This window comes from Rhopilema esculentum, chromosome 5 (assembly GCF_057945365.1).
Source record: "Rhopilema esculentum isolate cy_ngs chromosome 5, ASM5794536v1, whole genome shotgun sequence".
NCBI classification, from domain to species: Eukaryota; Metazoa; Cnidaria; class Scyphozoa; order Rhizostomeae; family Rhizostomatidae; genus Rhopilema; species Rhopilema esculentum.
In genome coordinates, this window is record NC_142819.1 from 10,927,521 (window position 1) to 10,952,004 (window position 24,484).

The 24,484-nt window shown below is 38.1% G+C and overlaps 2 protein-coding genes across 2 annotated transcripts; both read left to right on the forward strand.

Moving 5' to 3' along the window:
* The first annotated feature begins 7,774 nt into the window (after positions 1 to 7,774).
* LOC135689869 (uncharacterized) lies at positions 7,775 to 15,800 on the forward strand. Its single transcript, XM_089116305.1, has 3 exons — positions 7,775 to 11,621; positions 11,801 to 12,054; positions 12,429 to 15,800. The coding sequence occupies exons 1-3, from the start codon at positions 11,435 to 11,437 to the stop codon at positions 14,313 to 14,315; spliced, it is 2,328 nt and encodes a 775-aa protein (XP_088972431.1). The 5' UTR covers positions 7,775 to 11,434; the 3' UTR covers positions 14,316 to 15,800.
* A 1,303-nt stretch (positions 15,801 to 17,103) lies between these two features.
* On the forward strand, positions 17,104 to 23,297 carry LOC148960277 (uncharacterized). The gene is made up of 3 exons (XM_089116306.1): positions 17,104 to 18,711; positions 18,891 to 19,144; positions 19,519 to 23,297. The coding sequence occupies exons 1-3, from the start codon at positions 18,525 to 18,527 to the stop codon at positions 21,403 to 21,405; spliced, it is 2,328 nt and encodes a 775-aa protein (XP_088972432.1). The 5' UTR covers positions 17,104 to 18,524; the 3' UTR covers positions 21,406 to 23,297.
* The last annotated feature ends 1,187 nt before the right edge of the window (positions 23,298 to 24,484 follow it).

The window sequence follows — 24,484 nt, forward strand, 5'->3', positions numbered from 1 at the left end:
AACCTATATCGGTGACATTTTAAGTGGAGTCATAGATGTTGTCTTATGTTGTCGGTTATAATAACATCTGCTTTTTTGTTGCAGGAGAACTGCTTATTGGCTAATGATCTTCAAGAAGAAAATATTAGGTTAAAGGAAGAGACAAAACTGTTGTCGATTGAAAATGAAGAACTTGCAAATGAATGCTTGATTATAGCGGAAGGTATGGATGCAAAGGCAAAAGAAGTCATGGTTCTAGAAGAGCGTATCAAAAGCCTTGAAAGTGGGAATCAAGATCAGGAAGAGAACAAAAAAGATGGCATGAATGAAGAAGAGTATGTAAATTTGAAAGAAGAGAAAAAGCTCTTGTCAGTTGAAAATGAAGAACTTTCAAATGAATGCTTGATTCTAGCGGAAGGTATGGAGGCAAAAACAAAAGAAGTCATGGTTCTAGAAGAGCGTATCAAAAGCCTTGAAAGTGAGAGTCAAGATCTGGAAGAAGGCGAAAGAGAAGGCATGGGTGAAAAAGAAACTGTTTCTGATGGTGAAGAAGTGGAAATACAGAGCATTCAAGAAGGAATGGAGGAGGATTCTGATGGTGAATTTATCGTTGTTGATGATGAAAATGAAGATGGTGTTGATGTGAGTGATGGAAATCTTTCTTTTAAGGAACATGACGAAAATGGCAGAATGCAGCAACAGTCAGAGGAACATATTGCAGTTGGAACGATATTGCCAGGAAGAATGACAAATATTCAGCAATATTTTGATCAAGTTGCAGAGCTTCAGTTGTTGAAAGGCTTTCTGTCCAAAATTGGGAGCCATTTCAAAATTGATAATGGAATTGCATTGCAGAATGTTCTCGATCATGTTGAAATCAAGATTGTGGATCTCATCGACGAAAAGAAGCATCTTGATGAAGAAACAAAGGAGTTAAGAAGCCTTGTAGAGTTTTTGGAATTTGAAGGCAAGTTCACTTTGGAAGATTTCAAAGAATCTGAAGAAAAGAATGTTGAATTGCAGAGCAATCTTCAACAAGCAGTCAAAAAGGAAATTGATGCACAAAGCCAGTTGGAAGCTTGGAGCAACTGTTGTGGTAAGCTGTACAAGATTATCAAAAGCAAAGAGGGAAAAGAAAAAGGTGAATCATCCATGCAAAGAGGAAATGCTAGAACAGCAGAACTAGCACGAAGAAAGAGATTTCGCCAGAAATATCAAATGATAAATGCTTATCTGAAAGCATATAAGGCAAAATCTGCTGGAATTAGAAGATGCATGGATGCACTGGCAGGGAAGAATCTGGAACTGGAATTGAAGGCTGATCTTCTTCAGGCAGACAATGAACATATCATCAGAGAAAGAGACGAATTTGAAAAGGCATATAAAGAAGAGATGCAAGCCAATATTCGTATGCAGCATGATTTGGAAGAATATAAAGAGCAGGCAAAGAAGTTGAATATCTTCAGATCAGCTTTGAAAGAGCACAGAAAAGAAATCAATGCCCTCAAACTAGAGCGTTGTCTTGCTTTGGATGAGTTGAATATGGAGAGACAGCTTCATGAAGATATTGAAAGAAAGTTCCAAATGGTATTGATAGGAAAAGAACTGATCCAGAGAAGGCTCCGACAAGAATCAGAGAAATGTAAAGGTGTTGAAAGAAAACTTAGTGAAGTTGAAACCGAGAAGATAAAACTTCAAGAGCAATTCGATAAAGATTTGCGAACGGTTACGGGAGATCTCGTTGTTCTGAGAGAGAAGAACAATAAAACTGTCAAGGACCTCGATGGTGAAATGAAGATTCGCTTGGTGTACGAAAGAAAATTGGAAGAATATTTTGCCGAGAAGCAGAGACTGGAGAAGTGTCTTGAGGATGAGGTTAAGAGAAATCTGGAAGCTGAAAATATCATATCAGCTTTGCATCAAATTGTGGAGAAGAGGTCGGAGAAACCAAAACGAAGTCGGCTTAGCAGATTTTTTAGATGTGGATCAAATTAGAGGAGAAGACTTATTATATAAAACATTAGCTAGGTTTATTATGCAACTCTTTACAGTTATTTCTTATTTTGTTCTTGTGATCTGTTTATTCGTTTGAAAATGGTGCTCTATTGAATTCATTGTCTGTTTTGCTTTTGTGTCTGCATATTCAGTACATTTGGTTTTAAAATTGTCTAAAGAACTTGCATAGCGTATAAATTGTGTTCTTACCGCTAACGATAGATTTTCGAAAAAGAAACGAAATAATTTTCATCATTTTGAAATCCCGTCGCTGATTAAATTTAAGGTTTGAGAACTATTATGGGAATGAATTGAAAAATATAATACCTAGTCCCCTGAAGCATTTCAATATGGGTACACCTAAATTGACTTGAGTTGTCCTTTTAATCATAAACAGAGTGTCGTCTTAGCCACTCTCTTGAGGTGAAAAAGAAGTTAGATAAAGATTTAGCACCCAGTTACTTTGCTGTACCGAAATCAAAAAATGATAAGGTAAAACGCTTGTATTCGACCCATATGCGTGGAAGGTTAATTTCAAAGAAAAATCTGCAACTTTTACCCTAATGATTTCTTAAAAGTAATTCACTTACATAAATTGTGTATCATGCAATGAAACTACGACGAAAAGTGTTTGAAAGTCTTGATGATGACGAGAAGGACAAAATGGAGCCAATGTCAAGTTAATATGGACAAAAAAGGTTAGAGGATCAGTCAGGATTGAAGTTTAATTTAACACTGTAGAACAATAGGTATAGCCTCGAGTAATTGAATTCAATGTTCGGACATCTTGAATTATTTCTGAAAAATGAACTATTTATAGATATAGACTAGGGGGCAGTTGCCCCCTTCAGCTAGTTGAAGTAGGTCCTTTTTGAAAATTTTGTGTCCCATTTTATGAGTGTGAATTAAGTTAAGATTTTTCTGAGGCCCAGCGTGAGAGGGCAATAGAAGAGATAAAGGTTTCCGGAGAAAACATTAAGAAGGTGATTTTGGGGTAGATAAGCAGAATGGGTTGGGTAAAACCTTCTAAATCGGGCAAGGTTACAACGGTATTTCGGCGGCACAAGGTACTCATTCATGATTTTAAAGTACAAGGATGCACGAAGATTGATTGATTAACACGGATTGACAAAGCCCTGGGTCGCTAGGATTGGGATTCTGGATGGTTATCCTATACTCTGAAATCATGGATCTTTCAGTGAACTTGTGGCGAAGATTTTCGGGACAGGGACATGCAAGGTCTATGAAGTTGAATTTCCCCTGAAGTAAGAGCTTTCCAGTCCGCCTCTGGAGCAAAGCAAAGCAGATAGAAAGCCTCGTATATATACAAGTTTGTTTACAGGAACATTTTTATAACAAAACACAAAGTTTTAGAGAGCCACGCTAAGAAAAAAAATGATTAGTGTTTAGCCAGCAAATTTACCGAAAAGAGGAAAACTCAAGTCAGAGACCTCAGTCATGCTCAGACTTAATATCATTGCTTTGATATAATTGTATCATAATTATTTTCATAGAACGTGAATAAGGTCTTTCTGTCAATAGTTAGGGTCGGAGTATGTTGTATACAGCGTACTCTCGTCATCAATTTATGAAAATTTTCAGCGGCCCCCCCCCCCACTTTCGACTGCTTCCACTTAAAATTTGTTAAGGATCCACCCCTGCATTCTATCGAGTGATATCAGATGATTGATAGCAAAGACTAGTGTCAACAGCGTACATTGAAACTTTTTCTTTGCATCTAGTTTTTAGTATCTAGTTGGAGATCACTGATGTAAACCGAAAATGGAAGAGGGCCAAGGCGTGAGCCCTGGGGTACACCCATGTTAATATCTCTCTAGTCGGTCCTCTAGATAGGATCTAAACAAAACCAGTTCTCGATGTCGTATGCTAAAATCATTTCTGCACAGAATGTCCTGATTTACATCGTCAAAAGCTTCTTTCGGGGGGCATAAAAAAGGGGGGGGGTTCAGCAAATGAACAAGTTAATTTTTGAAGTAAAAATATCTGTTATGTGTATTGTAAACATACAATTAGATGTTCCTGGTCTTAAATAGTACACATAAAGTTTTTTGTCAAACATTTGTAAAGCTTCACAGTTTTGACCGTAAAGATAAAGGTCGACAATTCTAAGCAAGCAAGGAGCTAATGTACCCAGTTATAAATCGATAGGTCCATCAGCAATGCGAGCACATGACCGCTGAAGGTGCCCAATACCTGCTGTTTGCCTATTGTAGTAAACCAAATATTGAGACGTAAAATGATTTCAAAATATATTTATCTTGATCATAATCGTACATACAAAAAACTGACTTACAACACGTGCTAACTGGAATAGAGGGTAGATATGATTTATGCGCATATTTTAATACTATTGTCCACAGGGGATAACACTATCCCCCTCCCCATCTCTCTTCCTATGTTAGTGAATGGGAACGAGTTCTGTTTGGTAGTATGTTTGCAATGTCTACTCTGCACCAATTTCTGTTGATCATGTTGTTATTATCTTCTGGGTGTTCTCCGTGGTTCAAGTCCCCTGTATTCCCTCCTCCTCCTGCACCCTCGACGTGTACTCTATCATCAATGAGATTTGTTGTCTTGGTATTGGTTAGGTCAGCAAAAATATCACAGACTTTTTTCTTAGGAGGTTCCTTTGCAGGTAGGGGGTCAGTTGCTTTTTTGAGTAAGTGGATTGATCTTGGAGGTATATACTTCAGTTGATTGACATGAATAGTAGGACTGGCTTTGCCACTGGCGTCAACAAGCTTACAATGCAGATCTCCAATCAAGTGGGTGATTGTCCAAGGCCCCAACCACTTTGGTTGAAAACAACGTGAAATACCCCTTTTCTGAGGTGGGTTCCAAAACATGACAGTATCATTGATCTTATAATGATGTTGGGTAGTTTTCTTATCGTACTGTTGTTTCATTCTTTCTCTGCTCTGGTTGAGGATACTGCGAACATTTGTAAAGGAGTTTTTAAGGCACGTACCGATGTCATTGGCAAAAGCTCGAGCCTGTTTCACATGGTGTGGAGCAGACTGTTGAATCTGTTGCTGTGGTGATTTATTAAACAGCAACGCAGTTGGTAAAGAAAGTTTAGCACCAAGAATAAGTTCAGCAGGTGTAACTTTAGTGCTATTATTAACACTTGAACGAATGGCGTAGACAGCTGATTGCAAGAACGTGTCCCAGTTACGGCCATGTTGATCGATTTGTTTCTGCACACAGGACTTAACTAGTTTTACCATTGCCTCAGAAAGGCCATCACCTTGTGGGTGGAGACGCGAAGACTTGGATTTACCTATACCCAAGATTTTGGCGACTTCCCGCATAACATTGCCATGAACATTTGAGGCACCATCACTGTGCAAACGTTGCATAATCCCATACCGACAGATCCATTGGTCGTGAATCGCCATAGCAATAGTAGGTGCCGATATCTCTTTGAGGGGGACAACTTCAGGCCATTTTGTAAAGTGGTCGACCAGGATAAGAGCATACTTGAAACCATCTCGAGATGCAGGCAGAAAAGGTCCGGCTAGATCGTAGCAAACAAGTTCGAATCGTTCAGTAGACTGTATTGGCTGTAACTGATCTTTGTGGTATCCTTGAGGGGGTGGATTAAAAGAAGCACAAATCTTGCAACTTTTCACCCAGTTGATCACATCCTGTTTGGCATTGGGTCAGAAATAGTGTTCACAAAGGCGAGACCAAGTTCTGTCAACAGCAAAATGACCAGAGGATGGGTGGTCATGGCAAAGTTTCAGGACGGTTCCATGGAAATCGTCAGGTACTACAGTGCAGTTGTGCCACTGCAAAATGCCATCCTCAGATACAGAAAGTTTATTGCGATATGGTTTTAAGGAACCTAGACGGCAGACATCAAAGTTTCGTTTATCAGAAGACATGTACTTGATTGCTGCTTGGATGTGTTGATCTTTTGTTTGGAAATCTCTGATTGCAGCCACTGTAATATTAGGTTGTAATTCTTCCAGTGAGTTGACACTGTGCATGCGACTGAGACAGTCGCTTATGGCGTTGTTCTTGGATGGAATGTGTTCTATTTTATAATTGAACTCTGAAAGTTGCAAAGCCCAATTCAGCAATTTTCTACTCTTAGGGTTGCGTTTGGATTGCAGGAATGAAGTTACGCGATTATCAGTACGCAAGAGAAAGGGTTTACCAAGAAGGTAGTGACGAAATTTTTCGGTAGCAAAAATTATAGCATACGCCTCTTTCTCTACAATGTTCCACCTTGATTCAGTTTCATTGAACTTTCTGCTGGCGTAGGCGACGATGTATGTTTTGCCATCACTTGTGTTATGGGCTTTAAGACATGCACCTTCACCTCTGTCTGATGCATCGACCTCTAGGATGAAAGAGTCTGTACTTGTAGGAGCTCGTAAAACTGGTGCGGAAGAGAGAAGCTGCTTTAGTGCTTCAAAGGCTGCTTGAGCTTCAGGTGTCCAGACAAACGTTGAAGTCGGTTTTGCAAGTTCGTGTAGAGGAGCAGCAACAACAGAGAAGTGGGGAACAAATCGATCACAAAATTGTGCCATGCCTAAAAATTCCTTCAAGGATTTGGCATTGGATGGCACTGGATAATCGGTGATGGACTGAATGCGAGCTGGGTCAAGGCGAATGTGTCCCTTGTCAATGAAATGGCCTAAATACGGCAAACTTGTCTGGAAAAATTTGCATTTCAAGGCGTTCAAAGTGAGACCAGACTGTCGAATTCTTGCTAAAATTCTGCGAACATTGGAGAGATGATCTGTGAAATCTAATCCTTTAATAACCACATCATCGTAGAAGGGTGGTAGAATACAGTCGCTTAAATCAGAAAATGTTTGTTCCATGGTTTGTTGGAACAAAGAAGAGGCCGGTTTGATACCTTGAGGCATAACGTTCCAGGTCCATTGACCAAAACCGTAACCAGGAGAAAAGGCAATGATCGGTTTGATTCTATCAGCACACGGAATTTGGTGGTAGCCACTGTTGAAGTCGATTGAGCTGACATATTGAGAGCCGCGAACAGAGTCAAGATATTGTTGAAGGGATGGAGAAGGCCAACCTGAATCTTTGATGGCAGGGTTGAGAAAACGATAGTCAACTACAAGTCGAAAACGATCGGTAACATCACAGCTATTTGAAACATTCTTCTTGGCAACAAGGACTGTAGCAGCACGATAAGGTGAATCAATATGTTCAAATAGGCCACGAGCTTTATAGTGTTGTAAAAGTTCCTGTAAAAATATGAGTGTTGATGAAGTGGCACTCTGCGTAAAGGCATTGAAATGGGTGTCGAATGAGCCAAATCAAAGTCAAATTCTGTCACGTTGGTTTTGCCAATTTTGGTGTTTGATAAAGAGAAGACATCAGAAAATTCCATCAGTAAATTCTTGGCTTGTTGAAACTGCGAGGGAGACAAGTGGGTCAACTGTGAAGTGAGAATCGTAATAGGATCGGAGGTTTGAGTAGAAATATCTGTGTCCTGAGTAGAGAGAAGATTAATTTTGGCTTTAGGAAGAACAGAGAATTCTTCAAAGTCATACGTCCCTAGAGCAACCTTGGTGCCCTATTTGATGGTCTTTGCGACGGCAGAAGTATTAACAAGGACGGTGGGAACATATGAGTGTTGATGAGAAACCTTGTGTAAGTACGGAACAACCTTCACATGCAGACGTTCTTCAAAGGGTGCATGTCCATCAATCAGTGCAGTTGGTTCTGAAACTGGGCGGAATGCATGAAGGGAGGGCCCATCAACAACTGTCTTAATAGTCAATGATTGTCCGGGTAGTATTGTGTACTTGTTCGGTGTTATGAAAGCAATGTTATCTTGAAAAGAAGGCTGAGAAGATACCAATACCATGGATTGATCTAGATGAAGGAGTTTCTTGGAGTTGTCAATGCCCCATTTGGTAAATTTATTTAGAAAACTCAAACCGAGAATGCAAGAATAAGGCAATGCATCAATAATCATAAATTCAACAATGTGAGATACAGCAGGATGCCCTACTACAAGAGGGGCTTTAATTACACCAAAGGGTTTCATTATTTGTCCATTTGCAGCAAGCAAACCTGGGCCAGTATAACCCTGTAATGGTAGGTTTTGCAAGTAAGGACTGCCAGTGAAACATCTTTTGGCAAGATAGCATACGGTGGCACCAGAATCAAGCATCATTGGAATTTGCTGTCCATGTAATGTTCCTGTTAGCCAAAGCGAATTAGGTTCTCTCTGTAGAAAAGATTGTGATTCTTCTTTTTGGGGGGTCAATGAAGCATTGTCGGCTTTCCCAGTATGACCCTTTACTGGGGGCCCCAAAAGTTTCCCGACTGTTGAGGAAGATTAGCTTGCTGCTTGTAAGCTAGGCAATCACGTTGGATATGATTTAAGCCGTGGCAAAAATAGCACTGAATAGGTTGCCGTCCGTCTGGCCTTGCGTTTCGAGGCTGAAAATCCCTGCCAAAATTGCGATGAAAACCATTGCGTGTTTGCCTACGGTTGCTCTGCGGGGCAGAAAAAACAGGGGCACCATGCTGATGTTGAAGTTGCTGTGAGGGCCTAAACGGAAGTTGACGGTTGAGTGCATTGATTTGGTCTTGTTGTTCATCAAGCTTCCGCATTGTGAGTTGACTTTGTTGCTCAAATTTGGTGGACAAGGCAAGAATGGCGTCCAGTGTTGTATCAGATGGATTTGCAGCAGTTAAAACAGCATCAGAAGGCTCAGTGACAATAGCACCGTTGATTGTCGCAGATGGTAAGGAAAGATGAACTGATGCATCGCGGCAAGCCTTGAGCAAATCTTGATGGGTAATTTTGTCATCATACGGTTGGTGCAAAAGATGAATATATTTCTGCGAAGTGTATCAAAAATCCCTTGTAAAAACTTGCGTTTCACCGCATGGTTTATAATGTCAGTTTTGGCTTTTGGATTGGCGGCTCTGAATAACTGTAAAAGGTGGGTCATGAATTCTTCTTCACTTTCATCGATCTTTTGAATGCAGCGTTCGAATGCAGTCATGTGAGCTTCGCGATCGGTTTCTGAATCAAAAACTGCGGCGAGTTGTTCCTTAAGCTCGCTGTATTTCTGGGGACTGCCTTTCTCATCTTCAAATTGATCCAAGATGGCTTTAGCACGGCCATCAACACAAAGCATTAGAATTTGGCCAACCACGAGGTTGTCAGATTTCTCGGCAATAACACAACATCTGTCGAAGTTACGAAGCCATTGGTGCAAATTTATGTCCCCGTCGCCGGTGAACTTCTCAAGTTTTGAAAAAAATATGTTAAAGGATGACATTGTAAAATGATGTGGGTCAAAACGCTCCTGTCACCAGTGTAATAAACCAAATATTGAGACGTAAAATGATTTCAAAATATATTTATCTTCATCATAATCGTACATACAAAAAACTGACTTACAACACGTGCTAACTGGAATAGAGGCTAGATATGATTTATGCACATATTTTAATACTATTGTCCACAGGGGATAACACTATAGAAGATGGAGTCCAAGAGTCCAAGGGTGTAAACGAAGTCCTTCTGTCTACACAAAAATGCTTTTGAATTTTATCTTTATCAAAACTAAAGCTATTGGAAAAAACGAAAACCTGACTCTGCTAATTGACCGAAACGTGACGCCATTTATGTTGCTTCACATAACAGTCTGGTCCACTAAAGTGGCCAGTTTATCTGAAACTACTATGGATTGGTAGCATTTCCTTGCGATTTGAAAGTCAGGTAAAACAGGCCATTACAAAATATTTCATTGCTGTTGCATTATATAGAGTACAAGGAGAGCCCTTCTATTCATTCAAAAGTATTGCAATCCTTCTATTCAAAAAGTGTTATATATAGTGACGAAGATACACCTTCTTGGGACTGGAGATTCCAAGGCACCTTGGATACCTTAGAATTAAAACTATCACTAATCATCGCATACTTGAAAATGAGCTTTACCATAACAAGACTATTTCTTTGTGTGGGTAAAAGTTCATGCGGATAAACTTGGTCGAAAAAAATTTGGGACATCTTTTGAGAATTTCGTCGTGACAAAATTTCTTCATGGATTTGCGACATATTGCCAAAATCTTCATAGAAAAACCATACAGGCTGCTTTATACTCAATCTCATAGCTACCGACTTCATGGAGACTTAGGGGCGTGATCACCCGTTCAGAATTTGGCTCAACACTCCAGGCAGCATGTCAGAGAAACCAAACTAAAGCGGTTATTTACTCAGTTTATGCAAAGGCGGGGCCAACAGAGATGCTTTTAGCATTCCAAGAGTCTCTTCTCTATATCTAAATGGTATGACAGTTTATAGAGGGAATATAATTAAAAGTAAAAGTGTGAATATAAGTATAAGATTCGGGAAGCATAAGACCATCTCCAACAGGAAATGTTGGTCTGGAAAGTTTGCTTCCTGTTGAGTTCAAAATTTGGTTTGAAAAATGCAAATACCTTGAACGAATGAAAGAAAAAGTTGAGAGGCAATACAGAGGTAGAATCTTCTTTTGGAACCGGCGGCAATAGACAGTCTGAACAGATAGCCAGGGTAGTAAGGTTGGGGGGTTGGGCAGAAGTGCGTCCACACCCTTTAAAATGCCACAAAACGCCCCTTTCCTAATGTCTTTTTGGCAACTTTTTTGGGGGTGGGGGGGGCACCTACGCAACTAAGGACTATTTTTATTGAACAATGTTCAAGAACCGACAATGATAATGATGATCATGATGCCGACGGTAAAGCTAATTATGTAGACTTTGTAAACGAGGAAAAGGACGTAGTTGACATTGAAAAGATAAACAGGATACACTGATTTTATTCCTAACCTCATATAAGAGTTTTTCTATGCGAATTCTCAAAAATCTCAAAGGCAAAAAATTTCGTTGTGACCAAATTTCGTCTCATTCTGAATTTTGTCGAAGAAAATTTCTTCAAAACATTTGTTTGAAATTTTCTCACGATAAACTATTTTGTAGTTAATGTAAAGCTTGAGGCAAATAAAATCTAAATTCAATGGAACTAAAGTGTTACAAATATAATGAACAACGATGACATTCATACCTGACATTAATCCGTCCACTATGTTGTTCTGATACAGATGGTTTTTGAAAATTAAGTAATGGCCAGATTTTAGAACCGTATACAAAATAAGGTTTATATGCTTTTCGAAAATCTATTAATTGAAGTTAGAAGTATAAGAGCTAGAGAACGGTCCCAGTTTTAGTAGAAATAAATCTCCAAAAGATATTGATAGTCGGAAAATTGATTTAGATTATAGTTCAACCTCGAAACTTCATTTACTAATTTCCAGTCTCCGAACGTCACATTGATCTGACGTCACAAACAATTAATAACATATAAATTGGCGGAGCAACGAGTCTTCATCACCATAACTAGTTTGGCTGATTTAGAGTTAGTCGGAGCTGATTATTGCGAGTGAAAGTTGTCACAATGGAGGAAAAACTAGAAAGCAGTAGTTTTCTGAGCTTATTAGGGGCAGACAGTGGTCTTACCTTGATAAATACGGATGCACTGGTACGCAAAACAGAGTTGCAACAGCGAAAGCTTCAGTGCAAAGACAAGGAAATCGAAGAGCTTAAAGAAAGATTAGAGCATCTTGAAGATGTGGTCGAGAAATGTAAGTTTGAATAGAAGAAAAGAATGCACTCGATTGAAAACTCACTTTGCTTTATTGATTGCACTCAAGAATAACCGTCAAATGAGTGGAAAATATTTTAATGAAAAAAGTCTAAAGGTTTTTCCAAGATGTTTCATTGAGCATTCGTTTTATGGTTTCTTTTTTTGTTTTCTTTGAAGATGCAAGTCAACTTGAGAGCTTGAAGAAGACAAATGAACCACCACAAACGAACTGGACCAAGAACCTCATCGAAGAAAATGGTGCGATGAGAGAGAGACTGGACCTGTTATTCGGTGAGAAGCAACAGCTTGCAAAGGAGTGCTCGATGCTGCAATGTTGCCTAGAAGATAAGGAACAAGAATTGGCAATGCTTAAAGAGAGGATGCATCAGTTAAAGAAGAATCGATTCGAAATTTTTTTTCAAGAGTTGCAAGTGAGTCTTTGAGATTAAAAGGATAATTTGCTGAATTAAATCGTAATTCTAGTTATTTTAACATGACATCTTTATCTAAAGGTTTTGAGCCTTCAATATCTTCTAGAATTCAGTTATCAAAGCTGTTTAAGCTTAATCTATATTATATTTATCGATTTAATGATCAAAACTAAATAACACTAACTTTGCCAATTGGAATAAAAATTAAATAACTAACATGACACAATGTGTCCAAAGTAACGTGGTGAATTTCTTTATGACAGACAGCACTCGAAGAAAAAAATCTTTCCCCCTTTTGTAGATGTTGAGACAACAATATATCCAATCCATGATTCCAATTCATACTAATAATTTAAAAATGTTTCTCTTATTAGGAAAGTTGTCCGTTTATCAAAGATCTTGAGGACGAGAACATAAGGTTGAAAGAAGAAACAAAGCTCTTGTCAGTTGAAAATGAGGAACTTGCAAATGAATGCTTCGTTCTTGCTCAAGGTATGGAGGCAAAAGCAAAAGAAGTCATGGTTTTGGAAGAGCGTATCAAAAGCCTTGAAAGTGGGAGTCAAGATCAGGAAGAGAGCAAAAAGGATGGCATGAATGAAGAAGAGTATGTAGAGTTGAAAGAAGAGATAACGCTCTTGTCAGTTGAAAATGAAGAACTTTCAAATGAATGCTTGGTTCTTGCTCAAAGTATGGAGGCAAAAACAAAAGAAGTCATGATTCTAGAAGAGCGTATCAAAAGCCTTGAAAGTGAGGGTCAAGATCTGAAAGAAGGTGAAAGAAAAGACATGAAAGAGGAACTTGCTTCAGATGGTGAAGGGTTGGAAATACAGAGCATTCAAGAAGGAATGGAGATAGATTCTGATGGTGATTTTATCGTTGTTGATGATGAAAGTGAAGGAGACGATGATACGAGTGCTGGAAAGCTTTCCTTGAAAGAAAATGACGACAATGCGAGAATGCAACAGCAGCCAGAGGAATATATGACAGTTGGAAAGATATTGCCAGGAAGAATGACAAATATTCAGCAATATTTTGATCAAGTTGCAGAACTTCAGTTGTTGAAAGGCTTTCTGTCCAAAATTGGGAGCCATTTCAAAATTGATAATGGAAACGGATTGCAGAAAGTTCTCGATCATGTTGAAATCAAAATTGTGGATCTCATCGACGAAAAGAAGCATCTTGATGAAGAAACAAAGGAGTTAAGAAGCCTTGTCGAGTTTTTGGAATTTGAACGCAAGTTCACTTTGGAAGATTTCAAAGAATCTGAAGCAAAGAACGTAGAATTGCAGAGCAAACTTCAACAAGCAGTCAAAAATGAAATTGATGCACAAAGCCAGTTGGAAGCTTGGAGCAACTGTTGTGGTAAGCTGTACAAGATTATCAAAAGCAAAGAGGGAAAAGAAAAAGGTGAATCATCCATGCAAAGAGGAAATGCTAGAGCAGCAGAACTAGCACGAAGAAAGAGATTTCGCCAGAAATATCAAATGATAAATGCTTATCTGAAAGCATATAAGGCAAAATCTGCTGGAATTAGAAGATGCATGGATGCCCTGGCAGGGAAGAATCTGGAAATGGAATTGAAGGCTGATCTTCTTCAGGCAGACAATGAACACATCATCAGAGAAAGAGACGAATTTGAAAAGGCATACAAAGAAGAGATGCTAGCCAATATTCGTATGCAGCATGATTTGGAAGAATATAAAGAGCAGACAAAGAAGTTGAATATCTTCAGATCAGCTTTGAAAGAGCACAGAAAAGAAATCGATGCCTTCAGATTAGAGCGGTGTTTTGTTTTAGATGAGTTGAATATGGAGAGACAGCTTCATGAAGATTTTGAAAGAAAGTTTCAAATGGTATTGATAGGAAAAGAACTGATCCAGAGAAGGCTTCAACAAGGATCAGAGAAATGTAAAGATGTTGAAAGAAAATTTAGTGAAGTTGAAACCGAGAAGACAAAACTTCAAGAGCAATTTGATAAAGATTTGCGAACGGTTACAGGAGATCTCGTTGTTCTAAGAGAGAAGAACAATGAAACTGTCAAGGACCTCGATGGTGAAATGAAGATTCGCTTGGTGTACGAAAGAAAATTGGAAGAATATTTTGCTGAGAAGCAGAGACTGGAGAAGTGTTTTGAGGATGAGGTTAAGAGAAATCTGGAAGCTGAAAATATCATATCAGCTTTGCATCAAATTGTGGAGAAGAGGTCGGAGAAACCAAAACGAAGTCGGCTTAGCAGATTTTTTAGATGTGGATCAAATTAGAGGAGAAGACTTATTATATAAAACATTAGCTAGGTTTATTATGCAACTCTTTACAGTTATTTCTTATTTTGTTCTTGTAATCTGTTTATTCGTTTGAAAATGGCGTTCTATTGAATTCATTGTCTGTTTTGCTTTTGTGTCTGCATATTCAGTACATTTGGTTTTAAAATTGTCTAAAGAACTTGCATAGCGTATAAATTGTGTACTTACCGCTAACGATAGATTTTCGAAAAAGAAACGAAATAATTCTCATCATTTTGAAATCCCGTCGCTGATTAAATTTAAGGTTTGAGAACTATTATGGGAATAAATTGAAAAATGAAATACCTAGTCGCCTGAAGCATTTCAATATGGGTACACCTAAATTGACTTGAGTTGTCCTTTTAATCATAAACAGAGTGTCGTCTTAGCCACTCTCTTGAGGTGAAAAAGAAGTTAGATAAAGATTTAGCACCCAGTTACTTTGCTGTACCGAAATCAAAAAATGATAAGGTAAAACGCTTGTATTCAACCCATATGCGTGGAAGGTTAATTTTAAAGAAAAAATCTGCAACTTTTACCCTAATGATTTCTTAAAAGTAATTCACTTACATAAATTGTGTATCATGCAATGAAACTACGACGAAAAGTGTTTGAAAGTCTTGATGATGACGAGAAGGACAAAATGGAGCCAATGTCAAGTTAATATGGACAAAAAAGGTTAGAGGATCAGTCAGGATTGAAGTTTAATTTAACACTGTAGAACAATAAGTATAGCCTCGAGTAATTGAATTCAATGTTCGGACATCTTGAATTATTTCTGAAAAATGAACTATTTATAGATATAGACAAGGGGGCAGTTGCCCCCCTTCAGCTAGTTGAAGTAGGTCCTTTTTGAAAATTTTGTGTCCCATTTTATGAGTGTGAATTAAGTTAAGATTTTTCTGAGGCCCAGCGTGAGAGGGCAATAGAAGAGATAAAGGTTTCCGGAGAAAACATTAAGAAGGTGATTTTGGGGTAGATAAGCAGAATGGGTTGGGTTAAACCTTCTAAATCGGGCAAGGTTACGACGGTATTTCGGCGGCACAAGGTACTCATTCATGATTTTAAAGTACAAGGATGCACGAAGATTGATTGATTAACACGAATTGACAAAGCCCTGGGTCGCTAGGATTGGGATTCTGGATGGTTATCCTATACTCTGAAATCATGGATCTTTCAGTGAACTTGTGGCGAAGATTTTCGGGACAGGGACATGCATGGTCCTTGAAGTTGAATTTCCCCTGAAGTAAGAGCTTTCCAGTCCGCCTCTGGAGCAAAGCAAAGCAGATAGAAAGCCTCGTATATATACAAGTTTGTTTACAGGAACATTTTTATAACAAAACACAAAGTTTTAGAGAGCCACGCTAAGAAAAAAAAGGATTAGTGTTTAGCCAGCAAATTTACCGAAAAGAGGAAAACTCAAGTCAGAGACCTCAGTCATGCTCAGACTTAATATCATTGCTTTGATATAATTGTATCATAATATTTTCATAGAACGTGAATAAGGTCCTTCTGTCAATAGTTAGGGTCGGAGTATGTTGTATACAGCGTACTCTCGTCATCAATTTATGAAAATTTTCAGCGCCCCCCCCCCCCCCACTTTCAACTGCTTCCACTTAAAATTTGTTAAGGATCCACCCCTGCATTCTATCGAGTGATATCAGATGATTGATAGCAAAGACTAGTGTCATCAGCGTACATTGAAACTTTTTCTTTGTATCTAGTTTTCAGTATCTAGTTGGAGATCACTGATGTAAACCGAAAATGGAAGAGGGCCAAGGTGTGAGCCCTGGGGTACACCCCTGTTAATATCTCTCTAGTCGGTCCTCTAGATAGGATCTAAACGAGGCCAGTTCTTGATGTCGTATGCTAAAATCATTTCTGCACAGAATGTCCTGATTTACATCGTCAAAAGCTTCTTTCGGGGGGCATCAAAAAAAAGGGGGGGGGGTTCAGCAAATGACAAGTTAATTTTTGAAGTAAAAATATCTGTTATGTGTATTGTAAACATACAATTAGATGTTCCTGGTCTTAAATAGTACACATAGAGTTTTAAGGCTTATGAAGTTTTTTGTCAAACATTTGTAAAGCTTTACAGTTTTGACCGTAAAGATAAAGGTCGACAATTCTAAGCAAGCAAGGAGCTCATGTACCCAGTTATAAATCGATAGGTCCATCAGCAATGCGAGCACATGACCGCTGAAGGTGCCCAATACCTGCTGCTTGCCTATAGAAGATGGAGTCCAAGAGTCCAAGGGTGTAAACGAAGTCCTTCTGTCTACACAAAAATGCTTTTCAATTTTATCTTTATTAAAACTAAAGCTATTGGAAAAAACGAAAACCTGACTCTGCTAATTGACCGAAACGTGACGCCATTTATGTTGCTTCACATAACAGTCTGGTCCACTAAAGTGGCCAGTTTATCTGAAACTACTATGGATTGGTAGCATTTCCTTGCGATTTGAAAGTCAGGTAAAACAGGCCATTACAAAATATTTCATTGCTGTTGCATTATATAGAGTACAAGGAGAGCCCTTCTATTCATTCAAAAGTATTGCAATCCTTCTATTCAAAAAGTGTTATATATAGTGACGAAGATACACCTTCTTGGGACTGGAGATTCCAAGGCACCTTGGATACCTTAGAATTAAAACTATCACTAATCATCGCATACTTGAAAATGAGCTTTACCATAACAAGACTATTTCTTTGTGTGGGTAAAAGTTCATGCGGATAAACTTGGTCGAAAAAAATTTGGGACATCTTTTGAGAATTTCGTCGTGACAAAATTTCTTCATGGATTTGCGACATATTGCCAAAATCTTCATAGAAAAACCATACAGGCTGCTTTATACTCAATCTCATAGCTACCGACTTCATGGAGACTTAGGGGCGTGATCACCCGTTCAGAATTTGGCTCAACACTCCAGGCAGCATGTCAGAGAAACCAAACTAAAGCGGTTATTTACTCAGTTTATGCAAAGGCGGGGCCAACAGAGATGCTTTTAGCATTCCAAGAGTCTCTTCTCTATATCTAAATGGTATGACAGTTTATAGAGGGAATATAATTAAAAGTAAAAGTGTGAATATAAGTATAAGATTCGGGAAGCATAAGACCATCTCCAACAGGAAATGTTGGTCTGGAAAGTTTGCTTCCTGTTGAGTTCAAAATTTGGTTTGAAAAATGCAAATACCTTGAACGAATGAAAGAAAAAGTTGAGAGGCAATACAGAGGTAGAATCTTCTTTTGGAACCGGCGGCAATAGACAGTCTGAACAGATAGCCAGGGTAGTAAGGTTGGGGGGTTGGGCAGAAGTGCGTCCACACCCTTTAAAATGCCACAAAACGCCCCTTTCCTAATGTCTTTTTGGCAACTTTTTTGGGGGTGGGGGGGGCACCTACGCAACTAAGGACTATTTTTATTGAACAATGTTCAAGAACCGACAATGATAATGATGATCATGATGCCGACGGTAAAGCTAATTATGTAGACTTTGTAAACGAGGAAAAGGACGTAGTTGACATTGAAAAGATAAACAGGATACACTGATTTTATTCCTAACCTCATATAAGAGTTTTTCTATGCGAATTCTCAAAAATCTCAAAGGCAAAAAATTTCGTTGTGACCAAATTTCGTCTCATTCTGAATTTTGTCGAAGAAAATTTCTTCAAAACATTTGTTTGAAATTTTCTCACGATAAACTATTTTGTAGTTAATGTAAAGCTTGAGGCAAATAAAATCTAAATTCAATGGAACTAAAGTGTTACAAATATAATGAACAACGATGACATTCATACCTGACATTAATCCGTCCACTATGTTGTTCTGATACAGATGGTTTTTGAAAATTAAGTAATGGCCAGATTTTAGAACCGTATACAAAATAAGGTTTATATGCTTTTCGAAAATCTATTAATTGAAGTTAGAAGTATAAGAGCTAGAGAACGGTCCCAGTTTTAGTAGAAATAAATCTCCAAAAGATATTGATAGTCGGAAAATTGATTTAGATTATAGTTCAACCTCGAAACTTCATTTACTAATTTCCAGTCTCCGAACGTCACATTGATCTGACGTCACAAACAATTAATAACATATAAATTGGCGGAGCAACGAGTCTTCATCACCATAACTAGTTTGGCTGATTTAGAGTTAGTCGGAGCTGATTATTGCGAGTGAAAGTTGTCACAATGGAGGAAAAACTAGAAAGCAGTAGTTTTCTGAGCTTATTAGGGGCAGACAGTGGTCTTACCTTGATAAATACGGATGCACTGGTACGCAAAACAGAGTTGCAACAGCGAAAGCTTCAGTGCAAAGACAAGGAAATCGAAGAGCTTAAAGAAAGATTAGAGCATCTTGAAGATGTGGTCGAGAAATGTAAGTTTGAATAGAAGAAAAGAATGCACTCGATTGAAAACTCACTTTGCTTTATTGATTGCACTCAAGAATAACCGTCAAATGAGTGGAAAATATTTTAATGAAAAAAGTCTAAAGGTTTTTCCAAGATGTTTCATTGAGCATTCGTTTTATGGTTTCTTTTTTTGTTTTCTTTGAAGATGCAAGTCAACTTGAGAGCTTGAAGAAGACAAATGAACCACCACAAACGAACTGGACCAAGAACCTCATCGAAGAAAATGGTGCGATGAGAGAGAGACTGGACCTGTTATTCGGTGAGAAGCAACAGCTTGCAAAGGAGTGCTCGATGCTGCAATGTTGCCTAGAAGATAAGGAACAAGAATTGGCAATGCTTAAAGAGAGGATGCATCAGTTAAAGAAGAATCGATTCGAAATTTTTTTTCAAGAGTTGCAAGTGAGTCTTTGAGATTAAAAGGATAATTTGCTGAATTAAATCGTAATTCTAGTTATTTTAACATGACATCTTTATCTAAAGGTTTTGAGCCTTCAATATCTTCTAGAATTCAGTTATCAAAGCTGTTTAAGCTTAATCTATATTATATTTATCGATTTAATGATCAAAACTAAATAACACTAACTTTGCCAATTGGAATAAAAATTAAATAACTAACATGACACAATGTGTCCAAAGTAACGTGGTGAATTTCTTTATGACAGACAGCACTCGAAGAAAAAAATCTTTCCCCCTTTTGTAGATGTTGAGACAACAATATATCCAATCCATGATTCCAATTCATACTAATAATTTAAAAATGTTTCTCTTATTAGGAAAGTTGTCCGTTTATCAAAGATCTTGAGGACGAGAACATAAGGTTGAAAGAAGAAACAAAGCTCTTGTCAGTTGAAAATGAGGAACTTGCAAATGAATGCTTCGTTCTTGCTCAAGGTATGGAGGCAAAAGCAAAAGAAGTCATGGTTTTGGAAGAGCGTATCAAAAGCCTTGAAAGTGGGAGTCAAGATCAGGAAGAGAGCAAAAAGGATGGCATGAATGAAGAAGAGTATGTAGAGTTGAAAGAAGAGATAACGCTCTTGTCAGTTGAAAATGAAGAACTTTCAAATGAATGCTTGGTTCTTGCTCAAAGTATGGAGGCAAAAACAAAAGAAGTCATGATTCTAGAAGAGCGTATCAAAAGCCTTGAAAGTGAGGGTCAAGATCTGAAAGAAGGTGAAAGAAAAGACATGAAAGAGGAACTTGCTTCAGATGGTGAAGGGTTGGAAATACAGAGCATTCAAGAAGGAATGGAGATAGATTCTGATGGTGATTTTATCGTTGTTGATGATGAAAGTGAAGGAGACGATGATACGAGTGCTGGAAAGCTTTCCTTGAAAGAAAATGACGACAATGCGAGAATGCAACAGCAGCCAGAGGAATATATGACAGTTGGAAAGATATTGCCAGGAAGAATGACAAATATTCAGCAATATTTTGATCAAGTTGCAGAACTTCAGTTGTTGAAAGGCTTTCTGTCCAAAATTGGGAGCCATTTCAAAATTGATAATGGAAACGGATTGCAGAAAGTTCTCGATCATGTTGAAATCAAAATTGTGGATCTCATCGACGAAAAGAAGCATCTTGATGAAGAAACAAAGGAGTTAAGAAGCCTTGTCGAGTTTTTGGAATTTGAACGCAAGTTCACTTTGGAAGATTTCAAAGAATCTGAAGCAAAGAACGTAGAATTGCAGAGCAAACTTCAACAAGCAGTCAAAAATGAAATTGATGCACAAAGCCAGTTGGAAGCTTGGAGCAACTGTTGTGGTAAGCTGTACAAGATTATCAAAAGCAAAGAGGGAAAAGAAAAAGGTGAATCATCCATGCAAAGAGGAAATGCTAGAGCAGCAGAACTAGCACGAAGAAAGAGATTTCGCCAGAAATATCAAATGATAAATGCTTATCTGAAAGCATATAAGGCAAAATCTGCTGGAATTAGAAGATGCATGGATGCCCTGGCAGGGAAGAATCTGGAAATGGAATTGAAGGCTGATCTTCTTCAGGCAGACAATGAACACATCATCAGAGAAAGAGACGAATTTGAAAAGGCATACAAAGAAGAGATGCTAGCCAATATTCGTATGCAGCATGATTTGGAAGAATATAAAGAGCAGACAAAGAAGTTGAATATCTTCAGATCAGCTTTGAAAGAGCACAGAAAAGAAATCGATGCCTTCAGATTAGAGCGGTGTTTTGTTTTAGATGAGTTGAATATGGAGAGACAGCTTCATGAAGATTTTGAAAGAAAGTTTCAAATGGTATTGATAGGAAAAGAACTGATCCAGAGAAGGCTTCAACAAGGATCAGAGAAATGTAAAGATGTTGAAAGAAAATTTAGTGAAGTTGAAACCGAGAAGACAAAACTTCAAGAGCAATTTGATAAAGATTTGCGAACGGTTACAGGAGATCTCGTTGTTCTAAGAGAGAAGAACAATGAAACTGTCAAGGACCTCGATGGTGAAATGAAGATTCGCTTGGTGTACGAAAGAAAATTGGAAGAATATTTTGCTGAGAAGCAGAGACTGGAGAAGTGTTTTGAGGATGAGGTTAAGAGAAATCTGGAAGCTGAAAATATCATATCAGCTTTGCATCAAATTGTGGAGAAGAGGTCGGAGAAACCAAAACGAAGTCGGCTTAGCAGATTTTTTAGATGTGGATCAAATTAGAGGAGAAGACTTATTATATAAAACATTAGCTAGGTTTATTATGCAACTCTTTACAGTTATTTCTTATTTTGTTCTTGTAATCTGTTTATTCGTTTGAAAATGGCGTTCTATTGAATTCATTGTCTGTTTTGCTTTTGTGTCTGCATATTCAGTACATTTGGTTTTAAAATTGTCTAAAGAACTTGCATAGCGTATAAATTGTGTACTTACCGCTAACGATAGATTTTCGAAAAAGAAACGAAATAATTCTCATCATTTTGAAATCCCGTCGCTGATTAAATTTAAGGTTTGAGAACTATTATGGGAATAAATTGAAAAATGAAATACCTAGTCGCCTGAAGCATTTCAATATGGGTACACCTAAATTGACTTGAGTTGTCCTTTTAATCATAAACAGAGTGTCGTCTTAGCCACTCTCTTGAGGTGAAAAAGAAGTTAGATAAAGATTTAGCACCCAGTTACTTTGCTGTACCGAAATCAAAAAATGATAAGGTAAAACGCTTGTATTCAACCCATATGCGTGGAAGGTTAATTTTAAAGAAAAAATCTGCAACTTTTACCCTAATGATTTCTTAAAAGTAATTCACTTACATAAATTGTGTATCATGCAATGAAACTACGACGAAAAGTGTTTGAAAGTCTTGATGATGACGAGAAGGACAAAATGGAGCCAATGTCAAGTTAATATGGACAAAAAAGGTTAGAGGATCAGTCAGGATTGAAGTTTAATTTAACACTGTAGAACAATAAGTATAGCCTCGAGTAATTGAATTCAATGTTCGGACATCTTGAATTATTTCTGAAAAATGAACTATTTATAGATATAGACAAGGGGGCAGTTGCCCCCCTTCAGCTAGTTGAAGTAGGTCCTTTTTGAAAATTTTGTGTCCCATTTTATGAGTGTGAATTAAGTTAAGATTTTTCTGAGGCCCAGCGTGAGAGGGCAATAGAAGAGATAAAGGTTTCCGGAGAAAACATTAAGAAGGTGATTTTGGGGTAGATAAGCAGAATGGGTTGGGTTAAACCTTCTAAATCGGGCAAGGTTACGACGGTATTTCGGCGGCACAAGGTACTCATTCATGATTTTAAAGTACAAGGATGCACGAAGATTGATTGATTAACACGAATTGACAAAGCCCTGGGTCGCTAGGATTGGGATTCTGGATGGTTATCCTATACTCTGAAATCATGGATCTTTCAGTGAACTTGTGGCGAAGATTTTCGGGACAGGGACATGCATGGTCCTTGAAGTTGAATTTCCCCTGAAGTAAGAGCTTTCCAGTCCGCCTCTGGAGCAAAGCAAAGCAGATAGAAAGCCTCGTATATATACAAGTTTGTTTACAGGAACATTTTTATAACAAAACACAAAGTTTTAGAGAGCCACGCTAAGAAAAAAAAGGATTAGTGTTTAGCCAGCAAATTTACCGAAAAGAGGAAAACTCAAGTCAGAGACCTCAGTCATGCTCAGACTTAATATCATTGCTTTGATATAATTGTATCATAATATTTTCATAGAACGTGAATAAGGTCCTTCTGTCAATAGTTAGGGTCGGAGTATGTTGTATACAGCGTACTCTCGTCATCAATTTATGAAAATTTTCAGCGCCCCCCCCCCCCCCACTTTCAACTGCTTCCACTTAAAATTTGTTAAGGATCCACCCCTGCATTCTATCGAGTGATATCAGATGATTGATAGCAAAGACTAGTGTCATCAGCGTACATTGAAACTTTTTCTTTGTATCTAGTTTTCAGTATCTAGTTGGAGATCACTGATGTAAACCGAAAATGGAAGAGGGCCAAGGTGTGAGCCCTGGGGTACACCCCTGTTAATATCTCTCTAGTCGGTCCTCTAGATAGGATCTAAACGAGGCCAGTTCTTGATGTCGTATGCTAAAATCATTTCTGCACAGAATGTCCTGATTTACATCGTCAAAAGCTTCTTTCGGGGGGCATCAAAAAAAAGGGGGGGGGGGTTCAGCAAATGACAAGTTAATTTTTGAAGTAAAAATATCTGTTATGTGTATTGTAAACATACAATTAGATGTTCCTGGTCTTAAATAGTACACATAGAGTTTTAAGGCTTATGAAGTTTTTTGTCAAACATTTGTAAAGCTTTACAGTTTTGACCGTAAAGATAAAGGTCGACAATTCTAAGCAAGCAAGGAGCTCATGTACCCAGTTATAAATCGATAGGTCCATCAGCAATGCGAGCACATGACCGCTGAAGGTGCCCAATACCTGCTGCTTGCCTATAGAAGATGGAGTCCAAGAGTCCAAGGGTGTAAACGAAGTCCTTCTGTCTACACAAAAATGCTTTTCAATTTTATCTTTATTAAAACTAAAGCTATTGGAAAAAACGAAAACCTGACTCTGCTAATTGACCGAAACGTGACGCCATTTATGTTGCTTCACATAACAGTCTGGTCCACTAAAGTGGCCAGTTTATCTGAAACTACTATGGATTGGTAGCATTTCCTTGCGATTTGAAAGTCAGGTTAAACTGGCCATTACAAAATATTTCATTGCTGTTGCATTGTATAGAGTACAAGGAGAGCCCTTCTATTCATTCAAAAGTATTGCAATCCTTCTATTCAAAAAGTGTTATATATAGTGACGAACATACACCTTCTTGGGACTGGAGATTTCAAGGCACCTTGGATACCTTAGAATTAAAACTATCACTAATCATCGCAAAAAATGAGCTTTACCATAACAAGACTATTTCTTTGTATAGGTCATGCAGTTACAGATGGCCCAGGAAAATCTCTCATACTCTTCCGGATGGCACAACATAGTTCGGAGTCTCCCTGCCACTTTCTCTAACCCATTGAGTGCTAGATGGTATGTAAAATCAAATGGGACCCTTTTTCACCCTCCATTAGTCCTGGGCTTTATTCCGTGAATTTTCAAGAGCCATATCTATCTGCTTATCTAAAAAAGCAATCTTTGAAAAAACGCCGCATAATTTTAGTGCTTTGCTGCAAAGGAATCTTTATACACTATTCTTGTGAGATTTTTGAAGTTGATCCCAGGAAAAACACAGCCTGATTGCACCCCTGGTTGAAAAATTTTCCAAGAT